Below are 23,939 nucleotides of genomic sequence, written 5' to 3'. Positions count from 1 at the left end.
AATAATATTAAATTATTTTTAAATAAAATTACAAAATATTTGGTCAATAAATGGTCAACAAAATTATAAAATTGTACATATGATCCAATATATTCTATACTACTACAACCAAAATCTCCTATTCTTCCACTAACCAAATTTCATTTATATATATACACACATATATAACATATAATCTTTAATATAAAATAATCCATGACCCAAGTCTATATTTTAAGGATTTCACTATTTTTAAATACTCATTTCATCAGCATTTTAAAAACTATACACTAATCATTTCTACTTAATTGAAATAAAATTATATAACATCCTGTTAACCACCATTCATAATGTAATTGTTCTGTATCTGTGCCAACTCCATATCTCAGATATTTCTTTTTTTTTTTTCTCAGATATTTCTTTTCCAATCCTTTTCCAGTTCCTGCTCAAAGTACAGTCTTTATCTTTCATAAGAATCTTTATCTTTAATCTTAGAGCATGAAGATAATTTTCAATTATTTGAAAAGCACTACATGCTAAGTATTAAAGGAGGAGACAGTACTAGATTATACAAATGCAGTAAATAATAATTTTTTTAACAAGTATGAAGTCCCTAGGCTTTACAATCCTGAGGGGTCAAAAATTTTACAATAATAAATAAAGAGTAATATAAAAATTACTAAACTGTTGAGTAATATAAAGAACAAGTCATCCTCAGCAGTTATTATGTCTAAGAAAAGCTTGATATAAGAGGTTAAGTAAATGACAGCAAGTAGAAGAATATTCCAAGCAGAGGGAACACCACTTGGAAAAGCCTGGAAGTGCCCATGAGCATGACGAATTCAGATGATCAAAACTAAGAGGTTTTTTTCTATGGTTAGGTAAGATAGGGAAAACCAGGAGAGCATTCTGAACAGAGAATGTGGAGTTCAGAGGACCTTATCATACCACAATAGCAAGCCACTGTTGGTTCCTGAACAAGAAAACAACAATGAAAAAACAGATATAATCAGAGTGGAAAATCATATGGCTGAATTATATGTTTGAGATGTTTTGAGTATAATCAGAGAGCAAAATGAAAGTACCAAACAAGGGACCATGAAATAAACAAACTCTGCCTCTTTGAGATTCTGTCTAGCATCTGATAGAGGAAAAGAAAACATCATCTGCCACCTTGACACATACAGTACTGGTTGTCAGTGTCCATCTTAAATTTTAAAATCCCAAATTCACCTTGTAAACAAAATATGTTCACAAGATCTCTGTAATTTAGAATCAAATGATTCATTTAGGTCTGAGATAGATGTCCTAAGTCCACACTACACTGAAGTGGTCTGATACATGGGCTTGTAGGACTGGTAAAGATAAAACTATCTCTGAAAAGGATGTAAAAGCATGGAACAAAGACCCATCTCCTTCCATTTTAATTTTTAGAAGAATAACTGGCCAATAATATCCCGCAAGTTCACAGTCTGTTATCAAATGTTTAACAGTAGACTCAGGTCAGTTATCATTTCAATCACGTGACGTTACAAAGAACAGCAGCTAAGAGCATACAGCCTCTTAGCTAACTAGGGGATCCTGGGCAAACTATTTAATTTCCTAGAGCCTCAGTTTCTTCATTTGTTACCAAAAAAGCCCGTATAGGCATTAAAGTAATATTTACCTCAAGGAAGTTTCAGAATAATGTATTATATATAAAGACATTTAGCATAGTACCTACATAAATGTCAAAAGTATCTTAACTATTACTAATATTTATAATTATAAATGATTGGAAACTGTTGTCTTAGATTTGTTTTCTGAATGTTATTTTTCAATATTTGTATGACACACTTAAATACACAAATGGCATTCTTGTGTGCTTTTTAACATTTTAACTCATTTATTACAAACAATTACCCTACGGGATAAATACCGTTAATATTCCCATTTTTATAGATGAGGGAACTAAAGAACAAAGAGGTAAAAATAACTTTTCCAAATAAGTGATGAAGCTGGGATTTGAATTCAGGAAATCTGGCTCCAAATGCCATGTTCTTTTAGTCTATGAAGCCTAAATGTTATACTAAATATTAAGTACTGAATTTCATTTTGCTGAAATTCTTTCCAAGTGCAATGTACCACCCTAACCCTCTCACCTCAGGTTAGGTCAGGTCATCCAGTTATGTATCCTCATATACGCTGCACCTCTTCAGTGTTTATCAGAACTGTAACTGAGCACCTTCTTCATAGAAGGTAAACACTACGAAGGCAACAACTGGGTTTGATTCACTACAGATTCTCAGAACTTTATAGACAAAGTACAGTGTTCAGTAAGTATTTATTGAATCCATGCACGTATTAACAAGGATTAACAGTCAGCCAGCTGTCCGTTAATAAACCAAAAAGGAGAACAGAAAGCCTAAAAGAGTGAATAATAATAAACAAAAAGGTTGTTCATATGAGAATAAGAATGCCAAAGCCAAACCTGCTTACATTGAAGTTTTGAAAAGCACATTTTTCAGAGGGCTTCAAAACAGCAAGGCTCTAAGTGATGTTAAGGAAAATAATTCAGAGTTCTAATAGTCTAGTAAAGAATCTTTCCTTTCCCCATACATTTGTTTAATAAACAGGTTTAAAACAAAGATTTTTTTTTTTCTTTTTTAACTGGGTGAAACAGAGCTTTTAGTACTTTAAACACTTACATGGTTCTAGGTTATATTAAATCATAACCTGCCCCCCTGAAACTTTCCTTTATTAGACTTAATTCTAACCCCTGAACTTCATATTACAGTCTTTTTACCATGTGCCAGCTCTTCCAACACTTGAAGACAGCAATCATATTTCCCCTGTAAATACAGAATATATAAACTAAAAAGCCCCAATTCTTCAAGTGTTCACTGTCCTACTTTGCATTAGATTTTCCAAGTCCTCCCTGGTTGTCAAGGATTAATTAAACCATAGGGCCCAAAAGAAAACAAAACATTTCACATACAGTCTGAGAAGAATAAAAATATTTGGTCTGGAAACAACACAACTTTCCTATATCCCTGAATTACATGAATTTGAGAATCTCTAGAATACAATGACTCATTCTAATTTTGATAAAATAATTCAAGCTCTTAACTCTTGGCTGGTTGGGAAACTTTCATTCTTTGTCAGCTTATTTACTTAACTGTAAAAGTATGTTATATAAAACAAATATATAAAATATAAATGTACAGTTACATTATTTACAGAATAAAAACATGTACTCACCCCCCCAGGCTTAGAAACAGAAAATTATCAATAACTTAGAAGTCTCTCTCACATCCTTTCCAGTTCCTCCTTCTGACCCTTAAAGTAATCATGATCCTAATTTTTAAGTGTTATTCATTCCTTTGCATTTCTCAACGATTTTGCCACATATTCATATAACCCTAAACAATAAATTGTTTAGTTTTGCTTGGCTTTATTTTCCTACTCATAATTTCCCATTGCTTCAATTCTTTCAATTTAAAATTTGAATCCTGGGGTGCCTGGGTGGTTCAGTCAGTTTAGTGTCTGACTCTTGATTTCGCCTCAGGTCAAGATCTCAGATTCTCAGATTCTCAGATTCTCAGATTCTCAGGATCTCAGGATCTCAGGGTCATGGAATCAAACCCCAGCTCAGCAGAGAGTCCACTTGAGATGCTCTCCTCTCCATCTGCCCTCCCCCCAGCTCATGTGTGGTCTCTCTTTAAAAACAAAGTCTTTAATCCACTTCACAGCTTTCATAGATAATTAATTAAGGATTAAAGTGAACAACCCCATCCATTACCAGAAAAAAAAGATAAAAAAATAGAGGGAAGATGAATATTCTACTTAAGTCCATGCACTCCACCAATATGAGATAATGCCATCCTCCCCACTAGAAAACTGAGCGGAGGAGAAGTTTCCAAATTTTCCTAAGTTGGGTTTTATAACAGGGCTTTAGAATGTGTGTAAATTTCCTGAATTGATGAACCATACAAGTAAACAAATCCTGGGATAAACAAATATAATTAAATAAATAAGCCAATTATACATGGATTATTTAGTTTTGGTTTATTCATATCTCATATCTAAGTATAAATATTTGGGAGTTGACTACAGAATTTTTCTTGTTATAGAAAAATTCTCAATACAGCACATCAGATTGAAGGAAATGAACATAGAAATTACCTGAAAATTCATTTAGTAAGGCAATGGAATCATTCCCTTAGTTACCAATTCAAATGAAAGAGTGCCTGACATCACCAATCTACTTTCTGAAGCCTTAGAGGACTGATGAAAAAGTTTGTCTATCTCCCTCCCCAAGTCATGTTCACTAATGTAGCAACTCCTTGTTTGCATATGAACTACAATAAGTAAGAATAAATAAGTAAAAATAAAGTACAAAAGTTTTTAAAAAGAGAAGTGAAGTTTTTAATAAACACTGGTACCTAAATCAAAGTAGATGACTGCAGGGGCGCCTGGTGGCTCAGTGGGTTAAAGCCTCTGCCGTCGGCTCAGGTCATGATCCCAGGGTCCTGGGATCGAGCCCCGTACTGGGCTCTCTGCTCAGCGGAGAGCCTGCTTCCCTCTCTCTCTCTCTCTGACTGCCTCTCTGCCTACTTGTGATCTCTGTCAAATAAATAAATAAAAAATCTTTTAAAAAAAAATAGTAGATGACTGCAAAAAGAACAGAAAAATCACACATATCCTAGATGCACTGTAATACAAGAAGTTAAAAAATCTTAAGTCTACTGCTAAGTAAACCATAGGAAAAAAAATTTAAGAAATGAAAAAGGAAAAACAATTATGAGTATTTCATCATGTGTGTAAATCCCCCTCAGAAGCTAGGAGAGTGCTTTCATGGGACAAATAATCCTATTTTTGCTTAGTATCCTCTTTTCCCCTCTAGTTCTTAAGAGAAAAGGAATAGCTTTCCAATGCTCTAGTATCATCACTATTTCCATACTTGATAAAACTAAATTTCATACTGAGGAATCCCTAAGGGATTCTTGATCACTTAAGGAAACTTAATTTGTGAGATCTCAAGGAAACATGGAGACATAATACACACAGGTAAGAATTATTTAAATTAATAAACATGTCCTTGCCTGGATTATTTTTTTACTTTTGGTAAAAATTATTAAATTTATAGTGCAGAATATAACTTTAAACATTTTTTCCAAAGATTCATAATGGCTCATTTGGAATCTTATACATTCTGTGCCCAAAATAATCTTTAATCTTCATAGATTCATAAATACTGATTTGGTCATTCTTGAACCAAAAATTAACACAGCAGTGGTAGGGGGAAAAAAAAGCCATACACCTATATGGCACATAAGCTGCAAACTGATTTGTTTACCCCATAACCTGGCCAGTAAACAAGCAGACTGGAACGTGTATTGCTGAAACAAAGGCAACAAGAAAAAATATTAATGGGCTTGCCCTGCAGTCTTACAAAAATCCACATACAAAACAGAATTATAAAAAAAAAGTTGAAAAAATAAAGTATTTCTAGTAATAATATCCTTTTTAGAAAACATAATGAAAGAAAATTAAAAGGTACAAGAGAAAAAGTGAAGGTCAACATAGTGTATAAGGAAGCTGGAATTGTATATCCTAGTTTACATTTTTTTTTATCTATTTAAGTTTACTCAAATGTAAATCCCTTGAGTTAATCTGCTTATAAAAAACAAGCTATGTTGTTTAAACACAAAATAAAGAGACATTTCTGAGTACACTCACCAAATTATCAGGCAATACAATTACAACAGATTGTTTTCTAATGACTGCATTTCTATATACCTTTTAACTTAAAGTTACAGATACAATTATAGCAGAATTATCAGTGTGGTATACAGATGATATTTACTGAATCAAAACAATGCACGAAGGTTTATAAACAAATCACTTTCTTAAAATTTGAACTACATTATGTATATAAAAACCTACAAACAGGTCATTTTTGTAGTCCAAATGTCATTTACTATGAGATAAATAATGGCTCACACATAACTAGCGTATCTTTAGGCAAATACTACAAATTTAAGGAACAAAGAACTCTGAGCACTTATTAATATTCTCATGATTTAAAACTTCTAGTTAGAATCCCCAGAAGCAAGAGCATCATTTTTGGAGGTAGTGCCTACCATGTCTTACATAGAGTATGTATTACTCTAGAACAGAGAATCAACTGCTCTAGAGTAGATGATATATCTGAAATTAACTAATAAAAGTAGATACTTTATTTAATCTAACCAAAAGACCTGGAGGCAACTGGCACTGAATAATTTTAAAGTAGTTAAAAGCACAGATGATTACTTGAATAAAATCATCATAGTAAAACCATTTTTCAAAAACATTCTGTCTCCATTCACTAGTCCTATCACTAGATTATATTGCTAAAGCATAAGTAACTATTGTCTACCAAACTGTCAATAGGAAACAGAAATAAGGGCATAGCAGGCAGAAGACTAATGCAGCTTTTCACACTGATTTTGCTGAGTCTACCTCCCCCCAAAAATAAGCCAGAAAGAAGAGAAATATCAATATAACACTGAAATTCCTTTCAAAGCCATGCCAAAAAATGTATTTAGGGGACATCATGTGGCAAAATTATAAACTGCTGCTGACATCTAAGAATGGAATATACATGCAAAATTTATTGTGGCATTTGATACAAGAGAGGAAAATTTACAAACCATTATTTTTTAAATATTAAATGACAAAATCAGATATTAAATTTAAAAATAAAGCAGTAGCTACTGTTAAAATGTGTATTAGAACAAGTATTTCAGGAAGGTATTACCAAAGATACAAAAGAAAAAGTGATCAAACATGATTAAATAAATATATAAAACAAATGAAATCACAGATCACATTAGTCAGTTAATAACAACTATGGAAATGCTGGTCACATGATATGTTTTAATACACATCATTATTTTCCTAGATTCTCTGTTACAAAAGAAGGCAAATTTCCAAACTTTTAAGTAATTAGGTTGTTTTATAAAATCTCAGTTTTGATTATATTTAACTGAAAAAATTCAGGGACGGAAATAACCAAAAAGAAATTACTTGTCATAATGCAAATAAGATAGGTGACTTGTTGCTTTTTTTTTTTAACCCATTTTTCTGCTGTGAAGGAGAGAGATGAAAGCTTTCAATTATATAAATGAAGGGATATTAAACTGATAGTTAATTCCTAGAAAAGCAGCCCTTGGTTTTGAACTATTTAAATTAAAATATAGGGACACCTGGGTGGCTCAGTTGGTTAAGCCGCTGCCTTCGGCTCAGGTCATGATCCCAGCGTCCTGGGATCGAGTCCCGCATCGGGCTCCTTGTTCTGTGGGGAGCCTGCTTCTCTCTCTGCCTCTGCCTGCCACTCTGTCTGCCTGTGCTCGCTCGCTCTCTCTCTTTCTGACAAATAAATAAATAAAATCTTTAAAAATAAAAAAAATTTAAAAAATTTAAAAATTCAAATATATATGTGTGTGTGTGTGTGTGTGTGTAAATTCAAGTATTATTTCTGGTCCTTCATAGGATTTTTGACTATATTTTAAACAAGACCATAAATTGGGGGGAATAAAGGAATCCTCAAAGCTCATCAAGTAAAAATCATGACATTTTAGAGGTGAAGGCACTGAGGTACACAAAGAGTGAATGATTCATTTGCCATGAAAGGTCTCGGTTTGTTGGTGATTGAGGCTATAGGTTCTTAAATTTTTACTCAATACTTTGTGTTAAATAAGCTGCTTCTCTTACATTACTAACTCCATGATAATTATGGTTCATTAATATAAGTGTTAATAAGATAAGAATTATGAGTAATACCAGATGATGATATTGCAGGAGAAAATAGTATGTTTTGAGAGGAACAAAAATACATTTTCATGAGCACTGGGCCCTCTAGAGGGTCAAAGACACATAGTTGAGTTAATGGAATTTTCATCTCACCATTTGGTCATACGAAAACAAATTAATGTACAAATGTTGTTATCCCTCCTTCTTTTTAACCAGATGAATTTTAAAGCAAATTTAGCAGATTATTTTTAAGATTATCAATTTGAAATAGTATCATCAAAGTTAGGTCTGTAATTAAAACTGGAAAAAATAACTTTCTAAAGGCATTATTTTTCTTTTATTTATAATAAACTTCATTTAAATATGATACAAATATTACATATATTGAGCTTGTCTCCCAAAATTATTCCCTAAATTAAAAAAAAAAAAGTTTCTCTGTTTCAAAGCAATTTGTTAGCAAATTTTTTAAATTAAAATTTTATTTTTGCATTTCTGCCCATCAATCTGGAAATAATGACAGCTCATAAGAAAAAAAGCACCAATTATTTTTCAGATTAAAATTTCTCAGAAACTTTTACTTTCATTGTACTGTGTCTTCTATTTTATAACTTTCAACCAAATTACAAGTGGTAGCAAAATCAAAACCTAATTTTAATGACATTAAAGGTTTAGTAAAGATAACAGCTATCATGCTTGGAATATATATATAAATATTTTACCACTCTATGACCATAAAATATTAAAAATTCTAAAGAGTATGTCATTACAGGGCACCTGGGTGGCTCAGTGGGTTAAAGCCTCTGCCTTCAGCTCAGGTCATAATCTCAGGGTCTTGGGATTGAGCCCCGCATCGGGCTCTCTGCTCTGCAGGGAGCCTGCTTCCTCCTCTCTCTCTCTCTCTCTCTCTCTGCCTGCCTCTCGGCCTACTTGTGATCTCTGTCAAATAAATAAATAAAATCTTTTAAAAAAAAAAAAGAGTATGTCATTACAAAGTCAAATACAAGAAACAATATGCAAGTCAGCCACAAAATGAATACTGAAAATAGAAAATATAGGATATATTAAAAAGATGACCATAAGATGACACATAAAATAGTCCACACAACTTAGGATGGATTCATCCAGAAAAAAATTACTTGCTCAAAAGAAAAGCAACTAAAGACAACATAGTCATACTAATAAAAAAATTTAAAAAAAAAAAAACCTTGCAAAGTTTTATAAAAAGCAAGACTGATAAAATTTCAATTAACTAACGTCCACATCTTTTTAATTTCTAATCCTTAAAATCTGACTGAAATCACCAAAGCAAATACCAGACACAACTGTTTGCCATTAGCCACCCCCAACCATGCTGTTTTTCTAGCAGGTATTTGCTCATGTTGTGCCCCTCTGCCCATAAACTCTCTCAAGATTTACAACTCAAATCAGGTGAGCACACCCTTCCTTTGTACTCTCAAAACTTCTGCAGTTTGTCTCTGCCTTCTTCAGTAGATCATGACTCCTTAAGACCAAAAACAGGGCGCCTGAGTGGCTCAGTGGGTTAAGCCGCTACCTTCGGCTCAGGTCATGATCTCAGGGTCCTGGGATCGAGTCCCGCATCGGGCTCTCTGCTCAGCAAGGAGCCTGCTTCTCTCTCTCTCTCTCTCTCTCTCTCTCTCTCTCTCTCTCTGTCTACTTGTGATCTCTCTCTGTCAAATAAATAAATAAAAATCTTAAAAAAAAAAAAAAAGACCAAAAACAAAATTTTATTTATATTTAACTCCTGACTGCTACAAAAGTACAATTAGTACATGAGCAGCGTTCAAGAAAAGTTGTTCTTTAATAAACTTCATTAGTCACAGCCAAAAGATGATGAAATTACATCAAGGGCACAAGCTGATTTGTGACAGAGGTTCTTTACTGCTGTTTGAAAGTAAAAAATTGCCACTTGTGTCAGTATTATACAAACATAGAAATAAGAAAAGAAATGCCTTGCCTTCAATTAGTTACTAATAAATTATATAACAAGGTGAACTGCCATGACACACTTGAGGCTACCTCCCTCCTTCCAGTAAGTATTCTCCAGGACTTTCTTCAAAACTGTAACTCTCCAGGACCTCCCTTTATTTTCTTGATTTTGCTTATCCCACTCCTAACATGGTTAGGAATCCTCCAGGGGAAAGCAGTGGCAAATATGGAAGGCCCATATTCAAAACAGAGGCAAAGACGATCACACTCATAGTCTAGATCCATTATTAAACAGATACAAAATTATTAACTAGAAAATGCTTATTTAAAAAGATATGATACTTAGGACACCTGGGTGGCTCAGTGGGTCAAAGCCTCTGCCTTCTGCTCAGGTCATGATCCTAGGGTCCTGGGACCAGAGCCCCGCATCGGTTCTCTGCTCAGCAGGGTGCCTGCCTCCTCCTCTCTCTCTCTGCCTGCCTCTCTGCCTATTTGTGATCTCTACCTGTCAAATAAATAAATAAAATCTTAAAAAAAAGAGATATGATACTCAATGACCCATGATATCTCCATACGTCAAATACTTAGCATAGAAACTATTTCTGAGCCCACAGGTATGTAGTCTATGTATTAAACCCACTGAGTATCTCACATATTACAGGTTCCTAAATATAAACAGGTGACAATTTCTCATCCCATTGGTTGGGTAATCAGTTTCCAGTGAGGTTAGGGAGATCATTCTCCGACATTATGAAGAGGAAGATAGTCTCCAACTTCAAAGTTAAAAAAAAAAAAAAAAAAGAGGGTTCAATTTTGGCATTAAATCCCAGCTTTTAGCTTCTTCTATTAGGGGTATTTTGCTTAAAATAGAATTCACTTTAAATGGGACCAAATTACCCAAATTTTTTTTTAAAAATTGATTTTAAAGAACTACCCACCAAGAACTTTTGGGGTTCCACTAAAAGCATTAAATGGTCACTACAAGTAAACTCTCAGACCTCTAGTACTACTCATTTAGGTACCTATTATCCCTTTAAGAAAACTATTTTCCTCATAACACCAATGATAATCATTTAACTAAAGTCTAATTTTTTCTGTTTTATTTTTCAAACCTGAAAAATGGGCATGATAACACCAAAACAATGTGGGTATTAAAAGTACATTCTTAAAGGACTCTGAAATAAAAAGGTAAATGACTATATCACATATAATAATCAAAGACCATCAAAGTAAGACTGGGTAATAATGCTCAGAATAACATCAAACTGAAAGGGTTAACAGAAGGGTATGAAAACAAACTTAAAAAAGAAAAAAAATTACCACACTCAAAGAAAACATTTTAAAATAGAAGTCAAATTCACTATCTGGAGAGGTACATTCAAATTCTTTAAGAAAACAGAGCCAAAAGATGATTTAATATTTAATGAACTCTATTTGGGAGACTCTAGGAACCAATAACAACCTCTCAAGATCTCAGAAAAATCCAATCCTTGAAACATGTAAATATTTAGCAGGATAGGAAGAACATACCACCCTTTACCCTCTAAGAACACACTACTACCAACTGATCTCAACCCTTAAACACCCAATAAAACCTTGCAACCTTTAGATCTGTACCTAAAAAGGCATCAATTCTTTAAAGCCCCGAGAGTCCAATATTAACAGAAGTAAAAAGCAAACCAGAATACTGCCACAACAATATTCAGTCTATATATACCTTAATCTCCCATTTAGCAACATGTAACCTCCTGGCTGTCTATAATTCCTGCCCTACTTTAATAACCTCCAAAGGTCAGGCACTTGTTTTCTGATAAAAGATTTCTAGACCCCTTATTTCGGTTTCTTACACTTCCCTAAATTCTATCCCTTCTTCTCCTCAGCTGCCTCAACCTTCACTCATGTATCTTGTCAACTGCAATAAGGATTTTTATGTCACTTTGTAGATAAGGCCTCAAAAGCCTGTGTAGCGCATCCAAACAAGTCTTAGTGTTTAATTAAAATTTTTGGCTTATATTTAGATCTTGGGTCTTCTCTCTGATGGTAACTAGAAACAGAGAAAATATATAAAACAGAAATTGTTGATTTTTTTAATTATAAGTAGCTTTTATATAAGGCTGATAAAATCTGAAATAGAGGACTAAAGCAAACTGTGTCCTCTAAGTATTTCATTTATTGAAGCTAACTTCATCCATAAAAAACAAAATCAAGTTGGGAAAACTATACCTGAACAGGGATTCTCTTTAGGAACTGTAAGCTCAATAAAACTAACTATGGTCCTAGAACTCAAGTCAAAACCATCTCAATAATGGAGTTAAAAGCTGATGAAAAACCTCTGGTTCAATTAGCATCTGATCTTTATGGAATAAGCAGATGGGCAAATCATGTCAAACTGGAAAATCTGCTATGAACTAAGACTATTTTAAGAATCTTGGAAATTGGGGCGCCTGGGTGGCTCAGTGGGTTAAGCTGCTGCCTTCGGCTCGGGTCGTGATCTCAGGGTCCTGGGCTCGAGTCCCGCATCGGGCTCTCTGCTCAGCGGGAGGCCTGCTTCTCTCTCTCTCTCTCTCTCTCTCTCTCTCTCTCTCTCTCTCTCTCTCTGCCTGCCTGTCTACTTGTGATCTCTCTCTGTCAAATAAATAAAAATAAAATCTTTAAAAAAAAAAAAAGAATCTTGGAAATTTAAGCTAAGTTAAATTTATAAGGGAATAAGTAGGGATAGAAGTATGTTTTAGCATTACCATGTTAAATCAGATATAAGTATCCTGAGAAAATCTTGCTCAGCAACTAATTACCTATATTCCACTCCAAAAAAATAATTTGATCCATTTTTTTCTAAGAACCCTAATTTGAATTATTTGCTGTCCATGTAATTTTAATCTTTAACTTAAATTGTCTTTATTAAAAGAAAAAATGGAAGGCTTCTATTTTGTGCATTAATGAAAATCATACTTAAGAATTTATTAATTTCAATGACTGTAAAATTCCCTAATGTTTCCAATAATTGAGGACATGACCAAAAGTTTCTTTTGAAAGAAACCCTACCTTCAGCCCTGAAATTCTGATGATCAGATTCTCCTAAAACCATGCATACTATGGTGGTTATGCATGGATAAGCACTGTATAAAATACATCTATACAATGTATAAAATTCCCTCCCCCCCTTAGCAATGGTTTTCCTTTTAGACTGCCTTCTCTTTAACAAACTTGAGAGTATCAATTTTAAACAGACATAAGCTTCAGTAGTATGGTTCTGCAACCATATAACAAATCAATTTTAAGCTAAGAGTTTGACAATTATAATCAAGAAACAATTATAATCCCTCTTGGGGACTCATTACTGTTATCTTCAAGAAACCACTATTCTTATAATAAATATTATTTGAGGCACAAAATAATCACCAAACACAATCTATAACTCTGTCAAAAAAACTGAGAAAAAGTGGTGGGGGGGGCAAGAATAAAAAACAGAAGAAAATACCAGAGTGATATTGCATCTCTTCCTTCACAATGCAAAATGTTTTGTTACCAAAGCCTTTTTAACTATCCCTCAAAGGTATTAAGTAAACTTAATCTTTTAAAAGCATGAGGGGCGCCTGGGTGGCTCAGTGGGTTAAGCCGCTGTCTTCGGCTCAGGTCATGATCTCAGGGTCCTGGGATCGAGTCCCACATCGGGCTCTCTTCTCAGCAGGGAGCCTGCTTCCCTCTCTCTCTCTCTCTCTGCCTGCCTCTCTGTCTACTTGTGATCTCTGTCAAATAAATAAATAAAATCTTTAAAAATAAATAAATAAATAAATAAAAGCATGAAATTAAGAAAAGAATGGTCATAAACACCTCTTGGTGATGCTTTTCGTCTTTCATGAGTAATAATGACAAATTTCCAGATTGGTGAGCATAAGGCTGTGTCTACACATAACCCATCTGAAATACGTCTGATTTTACCAACTCTCTGCCACTTCCCCCCAGAAACGATTACTATGTAGACTTCACCAAAGATGCAGGGACACTCTTACAAGTTGGTTTAAGTAACATCCTGTAAGTTATATAGAAATTATCAAATGAAGATTAGTCATTACAAAAACAATAAATTAATGAAATAAGATCATGATCTCTGTAAATCAAAACCAAATTTTCCCCTAAGTAATGTTTAAAAAGCTAAAAGTTAAATATAGGAAGATTATACAAGAGAAAAGTCTCAACAAAATTTACCATGAATTCATAAAACTGAGGTAAAATTTATGTTAAATACCACCAATTCAAAATAACTTTTAATAATAGTATTTCCTAGTTTCATATTCTACAATAATTATTTAAAGTATTTTTAAACTTACCCAAATGAAGTAATGTAAACTGGGCTGCCAGTTCCTTTGCATCTTCTAACGTAGTACAGAGTTTGTCTGGCATAAAGTAACTCTGGGATCCATTTGCAATAGCAGGAATAACAATTTTATATACCAAGAGTACCTTCCCATCTTGACTTGTTGTTGAATATAAATAATATTCTGGTGGTGCCCAATTATTTTTGTTGCAGTAATAATCCAAATGCATTACTGCAGAATTGAAATGATTGGATTTTAAAGAATACATACTAATTGGAGTAAGCTTGGTTCCAGGAAAAAATGGATAAGTGCATCTTTCAATTTCAGGGGGGCTTGGGCTATGTTGACCATTGAGACGAGCTGGAAGAGTTGGTGGTTTGCCTAGAGTTTTTGGGTGGCTCTCTTCCTTGTTAGCAAACACAATCAGATTTTCAGAATTAGGGCTAATCTGACCATTAAGATGCTGTCTCCAAGTGTTTTCTTTATTTACTGGTTTTGCCAGTGTTACCTCAATACTTGCTCCATCAATGCATTTTCCATTCATAACTGACATAGCAGCCACTGCATCTTCTCGGTTGAAAAAGTGAACAAAAGCATAATCTCTAAGTTTCTTTACTCGTTCAACTGCACCAGGTTTGAATTTGTTGAATTCTGCTTTAATAGTTTCCTCTGTAGTTGAGATCATTAAATTTCTTACATAGAGAACTTTAACTCTCTGCATGGTTTCCTCATCAACCTCCTTCTCTGGGTCAGCCCAATCTACCTGAATGGTATGGCCCCATAGTTGGAATGTACCTGTAAAAAAATAAATTAACCTGAAGACAATTAAAACAACTAAAAGTCAAAAACTATTAAATAAAACTTTCTCAAAAGAAGCAGGAACTCCAATATCAGTATATTTGGTTAAACACAGTTTCTCACATGAAAACTTCCATGAAAGTTTTTACTAAGGCAAACCCAGCCAGAACTTACAGTGGAATTCAAGAGTCAACAGTACGAATACATTTCAAAAATAGACCTTTATTGGGGCACCTCGGTGGCTCAGTCAGTTAAGCATCTGCCTTTGGCTCAGGTCATGATTTCAGGGTTCTGGGATGGAGCCCTATATTGGTGGGAAGCCTGCTTCTCTTTCTCCCTCTGCCCTTCCCAATCCCTCTCCCCCTGCACATGCTGTCTCTCTCTCTGAAATGGGTTAGATCTTAAAAAATTTTAAAAAAGACCTTTAACAAAAGAATTAGGTACCGTCCTTTGGATTTTTACCAAACAACAATTAACACCACAATAAAAGTGTCTATGTGTATATATTCAGTAAATTCATATAGTATTACAGATAATGACTCATTTTATAGGGACAATTTCTTCTTGTCTTTTTAGAACCATTTATTTTACTTCCTTACTCAAAAAATCTCTATATCTCTTTAAGGGCATTACATATTATCAAAATGTCAATTCATAAGGTGCTGTCATTTTTCTATATTTACAATTAGGTTAATATGAAAAAATCAACTTTATTTTTTTTTAAAGATTTTATTTATTTATTTGACAGAGAGAGATCACAAGCAGGCAGAGAGGCAGGCAGAGAGAGAGAGGAGGAAGCAGGCTCCCTGCTGAGCAGAGAGCCCGATGCGGGGCTCGATCCCAGGACCCTGAGATCATGACCTGAGCCGAAGGCAGCGGCTTAACCCACTGAGCCACCCAGGCACCCCAAAAAAAATCAACTTTAAAAGGTAAGTTTACCTGGGATTAGTTTTCTCCTAGCCATGGCAGCAGCTCTGTGAGATTCATATTCAACAAATGCAAAACCACGATTTTTGGTCTTATCTGTTGCACTTGGATAAACAATGACATCTACAACTCCTTCTGTAACTTTCTTCATTTCATCCAAAATTTCTTCTTTCTTCTTTTCCTTAGGAATAGCTCCAATAAATAATCTGCAATTATCCAAGCTTACACACACACCAATAAACTTCCCTGGTCGAATTTCATAATTATTAAGAATTCTGATGGCTAATTGGGCCTCTTCTTTTGTAGTGTACATCACAAAAGCATACCCTCGATTTTCACCACTAAATTCCATCATAAGTCGAAATTCATATATCTTCCCAGCTCTTTCAAATACAGGAACTAACTCATCTTCATACATATCACGAGGTATTTTTCCTACAAAAACTTCACAGCCTCTAGGTGGAGGGGGACCTTCCCAACCTGAAAGACAAAAATAAACAAATTCTAATAAGATATTTATATGCACTATTCAATAATTCACTCATTCCACAAATTTACTGTGCCTGCTATGTCCTGTGTACTATTCTAGATATTAATGGTACAACAGTGAACAAAATAGAAGACCCTTCCTCATAAGGCTTATATTCAACAGAGAAAAGAGATAATGACAAGTGCTATGAAGAAAAATAAAGCCACAGAAGAATTGATATTCTCTGTAGTCAGGTAAACCTTCTCTGAGCATATGAGGTTTAAGAGGAGATGAGAAAAAAATGAGGGAACAAACCTTCCAGATATATTAAGAAAGAGCAAGTGTTTTGTACTCAGAACACCATACAGCACACAGGCCTGTACAGCTAACACATACTTGAGGTAGTACTAGAGTTGTAGTGCCGCCATCCAGGTGGCTAGAGGCCCAGATTTTATCTTAAGTCTGATAGAAAGCTAACTGGAGGTTTCTGAGCAAATAAAGTACACTGGCTACTAGTAGAAAGGCAAAACATCGTATTTATGTAGCTGTTTCCATCTGGTTTGCCTCTAGTATAAACACCACTCCTCTACTCACTGCTCTTTCAAAATCCTCCCCAAAATAACCTCTCTTTAACAGTACCCTTTTCCGGGGCTCCTGGGTGGCTCAGTGGGTTAACCCTCTGCCTTAGGCTCAGGTCATGATCTCAAGGTCCTGAGATGGAGCCCTGCATCGGGCTCTCTACTCGGCGAAAAGCCTGCTTCCCCCTCTCTCTCTCTGCCTGCCTCTCCGCCTACTTGTGATCTCTCTCTCTCTCTGTCAAATAAATAAATAAAATCTTTAAAAAAAAAAAATAAAATAAATAAAATAAAAAATTAAAAAAATTTAAAAAAAACAGTACCCTTTTCCCTGTGACCCAATCCTGACTCTATAAACCCAAGTACTAAGCCCAATAGACTTCACCAAAAATTGTTAGAATACACAAATTGCAAAGGTGCAAGATATAAAATAATGTACAGAAATCTGTTGCATTTCTATAAACCAATACTGAAAAAGAAAAAAAAAATCAAGGAATTGACCCCATTTACAACTGCACCAAAAACCGTAAGATAACTAGGACTAAACCTAATCAAAGAGATAGAAGATCTATACAATGAAAACTACAGAATGTTCATGAAAGAAAATGAAGAGGATACAAAGAAATGGAAAAAAATCCCATGCTCATGGACTGGAAGAACAGATAATGTTAAAATGTCTATACTACCTGAAGCAGTCTACTCCTTTAATGCAACCCATATCAAAATACCACCAACATTTTTCTTCTTTTTTTTTAAGATTTTATTTATTTATTTGAGAGAGCAAGCAAGCATGAGATGGAGAAGGGTCAGAGAGAGAAGCAGACTCCCCATTGAGCAGGAAGCCTGATGTGGGGCTCAATCCTGGTACTCCAGGATCACAACCTGAGCTGAAGGAAGATATTTAACTGACTGAGTCACTAAGGCACCCCATCCACCAGCATTTTTCAATGAACAAACAATCCTCAAATTTTTATGGAGCCACACAAGACCCCAAATAGCTAAAGCAATCTTGAAAAAGAAAAATAAAGTTGGAGGCATCATAATTCTGGACTTTAAACTATATTACAAAGCTGTAATCATCAAGACAGTATGGTACGGGCACAAAAAAAGACACATAGATCAATGGAACAGAACAGAAAACCCAGCAATGGACCCACAACTATATGGTCAATCAACCTTTGACAAAGCAGGAAAGCATATCCAGTGGAAAAAAAGATAAGTTTCTTCAACAAATGGTGCGGGAAAACTGGACAACAACATTCAGAAGAATGACTGGACCACTTTCTTATACCACACGCAAAAATAAATTCAAAATGTATGATAGACCTAACTGTGAGATAGGAAAACATCAAAATCCTAGAAGTGAACAAGGGCAGCAACCTCTTTGACCCCAACCATAGCAATTTTTTTTAAGATTTTATTTATTTATTTAAAGGGAGAGGGAGAATCTCAAGCAGACTCCACACTGAGCACAGAGTCCAATGTGGGTCTCAATCTCATGACCCTGAGATCATAACCTGAGCTGAAATCAAGAGTCAGATGCCTGACCAACTGAGCTACCCAAGAACCCCAGCCATAGCAACTTCTTACTAGATACATCTCCAGAGGCAAAGAAAACAAGAGCAAAAATGAACTATTAGGACTTCACCAAGATAAAAAGCTTCTGCAAAGCAAAGGAAACAATCAACAAAACTAAGTCAGCCTACAGAATGGGAGAAGATATTTAAATGTCTTATTTAATAAAGGGTTAGTATCCAAAATCTATAAAGAACTTATTAAACTCAATACCCCCCACAAAAAAACAAATAATCCAGTTAAGAAATAGGCAGAAGACATGAATAGACCTTTTTCCAAAGAAGACATCCAGATGGCCAATAGACATGAAAAGATGCTCAACATCACTAATCATCAGGAAAATACAAATCAAAACTATAATGAGATACCACCTCACACCTGTAAGGGCTGAAATTAATAAAACAAGCAACAACAAATGTTGGTGAGGATTCCAAGAAAGGAAATAAATTTCCTCTATACCATTGGTGGGAATGCAAACTGGTGCAGCCACTCTGGAAAACAATTAGGAGGCTTCTCAAAAAGTTAAAAACAGGGCTACCATATGACTGAGCAATTGCACTACTAGGTATTTACCTAAAGGATACAAAAATACTGATTTGAAGGGGCACATACACCCCAATGTTTATAGAAGCATTATCAACAATAGCCAAATTATGGAAAGAGCCCAAATGCCCATCAACGGATGAATGGATAAAGAAGTATTCTGTGGAATATTACTCAGCTATCAAAAAGAATGAAATCCTGCCATTTGCAACAACATGGATAAAGTTGGAATGTACTATGTTAAGCAAAATAAGTCAGTCAGAAAAAGACAAATACCATATAATTTCACTCATATGTGGAATTTGAGGAACAAAACAGATGAACATAAGGAAGGGGGAAAAAAAAAGAGAGGGAAGCCAACCATAAGAGACTATTAACTATAGAGAATAAATGGGAGGCTCCTGGAGGGGAGGTAGGCTGGGGAGAGCTGAAGAAGGGATAGGTATTAAGGAGAGCACTTGCTGCATTGAGCACTGGGTATTATACGTAAGTGATGAATCACTAAATTCTACTCCTGAAACCAATATTAACTATATGTTAACTAACTAGAATTTAATAAAAAATTGGAGAAAAGAAAACCCAACCAACCCAACTTTCTTCTCAACTATTTCCTAAACCAAGAGAAGAGTTGAAAAAAAATGTGAGAGTAAAACATGCATAACATACATAATCTACCAATTTTCCCTCACAATAGTAAAAATAACTGCTAAGGTATTTCAGCAGTTATAAGGAAAGAACTATTATTTTGGATATTTGTGGATATATATGCCTAATGTATATTAAAGACTCAATATTTTTGAACATAAATAAATCCACACCTGGAGGAGGACCACCAAATTTCCTTTGCCCATTTTCTTGTACCATGTTGTAACCAGTCTTTTCCATCAAAGCAAGTAATGCCGCTTCATTCTGAGTACCAGTTCTGACTTTACTGCATCCATTTGTTCCATCTATGTTTTCTTCATTCATGGTTGCAGTTCCTAAAACAAAATTTGAAAAACAGTGTTTATGACATGAAGCACCAGCGACCTATGAAGGATTTCTTTTGGGTCCGAGAAACCAAAAACAGTTGTGGCTGCTACAACTGGTGACCATTGTGGTCCTGCCCACAAAGTTATGCTACATAATGGAAGCTGGAAATTTCATTTAATGTGACTGATCCATTAACCAGTACCTTTAGAAAGCGTTAAGCTACAAAAAAAGAAGGCAAAAGTAAAAAAGAGAAAAGAACAACAACAAAAATAGAAAACACAAATACATGAAAAGGAGTTAGAGAAGAAAAAAGCAGAAATAACAAAATAAATATACTGCCATCAATGAATATATGATCACTGCTGATCCACGGAGCCCAAAGTTTAAATTATTTTATCATGGTGCGCCTGGGTGGCTCAGTGGGTTAAAGCCTCTGCCTTCGGCTCGGGTCGTGATCCCGGGGTCTTGGGATCGAGCCCCGCATGGGGCTCTCTGCTCGGCGGGGAGCCTGCTTCCTCCTCTCTCTCTCTCTCTCTGCCTCCCTCTCTGCCTACTTGTAATCTCTGTCAAATAAATAAATAAAATCTTTTAAATAAATAAATAAATAAATAAATAAATTATTTTCTCATATAGGACAACTGGATTTTATGATGTTTTTTTAAAGATTTTATTTATTTGACGGAGAGAGAGATCACAAGTAGACAGAGAGGCAGGCAGAGAGAGAGAGGGAGAAGCAGGCTCCCCGCCGAGCAGAGAGCCCGATGAAAGGCTCAATCCCAGGACCCCAAGATCATGACCTGAGCCAAAGGCAGTGGGTTACACTGAGCCACCCAGGTGCCCCTGGATTTTATTATGCCTTATACTTTTCAGATAAATGTAGCCTAATGACAATATGGTTCATGTTGTCAGCAGTCTTTAAGGACCCCACCAGTTATCAGAAATTGAACAGATCCTTGGAGTGAGTAAACAGAACTTCAAACCACCCCGTTCCAAGAAGAAGCTACTAGAGAAAGTAGGGATCAAAACCACTTCCTCTGAGCAGAAACAGGAACTACTATGATTTTCAACTAACAGCAGATTAAGAAAATTACATTAGGGGCTCATCAGTGGCACAGTCAGTTAAGCATCCAATTTAGTTTTGGCTCCAGTCATGATCTCAGGGTTCTGAGAGTGAGCCCCATGTCCAGCTCCTGCTCAGTGCAAAGTCTGCTTGAGGTTCTCTCTCCCTCTCCCTTTGCCCCTCCTGCTCATGCTCTCTCTCTCTCAAATAAATAAAACTTTAAAAAAAAGAAAAAGAAAGAAAATTACATCAACGGGTAAGCAGGACCTAGAGAGAACCTGAGATCTACGTTGAGCACTATATATAAAGATGTGTTTTTATTTTTTTTAAATGAACTTAATTACCATATACTTAGGTTGCCAGAAAAATCACTTTGATCCAAAAGATTAATACTCTGATTTACTCTGTTTCTTAATTTTAGGTCTCTCTTATTTGGTGTTATCATTAACAAATACAAAAATTAAAATCCACAGAGGTGCCTGGGTGGCTCAGTTAATTAAGTATTGCCTTCAGCTCAGGTCATGATCCCAGGGTCCTGGGGTAAAGCCCCGCATCAGGCTCCCTGCTCAGCAGCAAGTCTGGTTCTCCCTCTCCCTGTGCCTGCTGCTCTCCTAGCTTGTGCTCTCTCTCGCTCTCTCTGTCAAATAAATAATTTTTAAAAAGTTAAAATAAAAATTAAAACGCCTAGGCGACTCAGGTGGTTAATCGTCTGCCTTCAGCTCAGGTCATGATCCCAGGGTCCTGAGATGGGAGTCCTGTATCGGGCTCCTTGCTCAGCTGAGAGCCTGCTTCTCCTTCTGCCTGCTGCTCCCCCTGCTTGTACCCTCTCTCTCTCTTTCCCTCTCTGACAAATAAATAAAATCTTAAAAATAAAAAAAAGGTTCTCTTAAGAAAAAATTAAAATCTTGCATTGAGCAAGCCATTTTTGACTTTCAACAGAACTTTGATTATAAATGGAAACCAAACCACAGCACAGCATTTTAAAAAGTACAAAATTTTTAGCCAAAGCACCTCAATTTGACTTCACTCTGCCACTTTATAGCTGAGCAAATTGGTCAGCTTATTTTCTCTCTACTCACTATAAAATGAGAATACCAATACAAGTTATTGCAAAGCTGCTGTTAGGATTAAATGGGGCAATGACATAAAAGTCTTGTTAGAATTACCTGAGGCTTAATTAAAGGTTAGTTTTGATAAATACTAGAGGGCAGCTCATCTTAATTTTTCACATACCCACAGTGCTTTTGTTTTTGCTCTTTTCAGAAACATCTTGCATTTTCTCAAAGATTGGGGCAGAGGAGTTGTGCTGTGGCAGACACAAACCTAGGGAAGAGCATTAGCATCTCTACAGTGGACAGAGGGTGGGAATGGAGAAGACATTACCAAAGAATTACTGCTCTAGAGTAAGTGAAACTGTCACTGCAGTTTTACTTGCTAGTACTTAGTAGACTGTGGCTCTGAAGCCAGACTGCCTAGATTCAAATCCTTTTGCATTCAACTAGCTATAATTTTAACTTACTTAGCCCTTCTGTAACCTAATTTCCTCACCTTTAAAATGCAGACAATACACTGCCTATCTCATAGGTTTCATGGACATTAAGTTAGCTAACTGTTGTTAAAAACCTCTAGACTCATTTTTTTGGATATAAATGTGAATACTAATTTTTATGCATATATTAGAACCTTTAGAATGATTAAACATCTGCAAATAACTCTAGCTTAGAATCCAGATACTTATCTTTACAGTAACTGATTTCAGAACAAAAATATGACACTGGATAGAAACAGGTTGAAAATAAAAATCAGAAGAGGTTCAGTTTATTTAGTAGCCTATTATAAGTGCCAGAAAACATGTATACATCATCTCTAGATTCTAAAACTACTAAAAGGGAGTCTCAACCTTGCTAAAAGAAAATTATTTCCACAGATGAAAAAACTGAAGCTAAGAAAGATAAATTATCCAAGATCATGGGGCCAGAAAGTGGCACAGAAAGAATTCAATACCAGGTCTTCCTGATCTCAATATCCCCTCCTGCCAAGAAAATGCCCTTTTGCCAAAATTTTACCTTAAAAGCCCCTCAAAAAACAAAGTATCCAAATTGACTTTTATGCAAGTGGAATATTCAGAAATTATGAATTCATATACCTAAGTCAGGTGACTTCTGGAGTCCTCCTAATTTTAAAATAGCTGAAGTTTTCTGAGTGATGAATATAGCTACAAACACATTAATATCACACACATCACAGACATACAAACTTTTCACAATCTTTAAAGCTCTTTGAAAGAGCTCTTTAAAGCTCTTTTTATATTTTATTCAACGAAGTAATTCTGAAGAAAACAAGGCAGGGAAGTCGCTCGTAGACCCATATATTTTCTACCTGCCATCTACCTTATTCCTTAAACTTAGTAGCCCAGTTTTCTTTATGAAGCTAAGATTCATTTACCAAACTGCCTAATGAACGTATTGAAAATGAGATATTCGGGCTCCATCGGTTAAGGGTCTGACTCTTGATTTCGCCTCAGGTCATGATCTCAGGGTCCTAAGATAGAGCCCCTCATCAGGTTCCATGCTCAGCAAAGAGTCTGCTTGGGATTCTCTCTCTCCCTCTGACCCTCCCCCAGCCCCACTAGTGTTCTCTCTCTAAAAAAAGGGAAAGAAAATTAGATATTCAGTAGGCATCCTGAATTCAACATATCCAAAAGTGAGTATCACTTTATCTTCCAAACCTGTTTATATTCCTTCCTGTTTTATATCTCCCATCAATTCATCCATTCAACCAATAAACGGCATCACAACAAACATACTCCCTCTCCTCCAAACTTTTACAACCAGCAACTTGTAAGCTAATGCAGTCTTCCTTTGATTCACAGCTAATCAGTCACAACGACCTGCATATTTTACCTATGAATATATCTTGAAATCAATCTCTTCCTGTCCATCCCCACAGTCCGTTCTCAATTATTTCTTACTGGAGTTAGTACTAGGTTCCTAACTGTT

General features: G+C 35.3%; 1 protein-coding gene across 2 annotated transcripts in view; it reads right to left on the bottom strand.

Moving 5' to 3' along the window:
- LOC111157081 (RNA binding motif protein 46) overlaps positions 1-22,216 on the bottom strand; it is a 40,943-nt gene extending 18,727 nt beyond the window's left edge. Inside the window, exons 1-4 of one of the 2 annotated variants that reach the window (XM_022518308.1) lie at positions 22,174-22,216; positions 19,727-19,888; positions 15,759-16,226; positions 14,034-14,816 (exon numbers count right to left, since the gene is read on the bottom strand). In XM_022518308.1, coding sequence (XP_022374016.1) covers positions 14,034-14,816; positions 15,759-16,226; positions 19,727-19,888; positions 22,174-22,216 — 1,456 coding nt within the window. Of the gene's footprint in view, positions 1-14,033; positions 14,817-15,758; positions 16,227-19,726; positions 19,889-22,173 lie in introns of those variants that run through there. The other variant, XM_022518315.1, reaches the window with a different exon arrangement.
- Positions 22,217-23,939: the final 1,723 nt, after the last annotated feature.

This window comes from Enhydra lutris, unplaced genomic scaffold, assembly GCF_002288905.1.
Source record: "Enhydra lutris kenyoni isolate GAN:26980312 unplaced genomic scaffold, ASM228890v2 scaffoldscaffold3, whole genome shotgun sequence".
NCBI classification, from domain to species: domain Eukaryota; kingdom Metazoa; phylum Chordata; class Mammalia; order Carnivora; family Mustelidae; genus Enhydra; species Enhydra lutris.
Note: the sequence above shows the minus strand (reverse complement) of the source record. Positions and strands in the feature narration are given on the sequence as shown.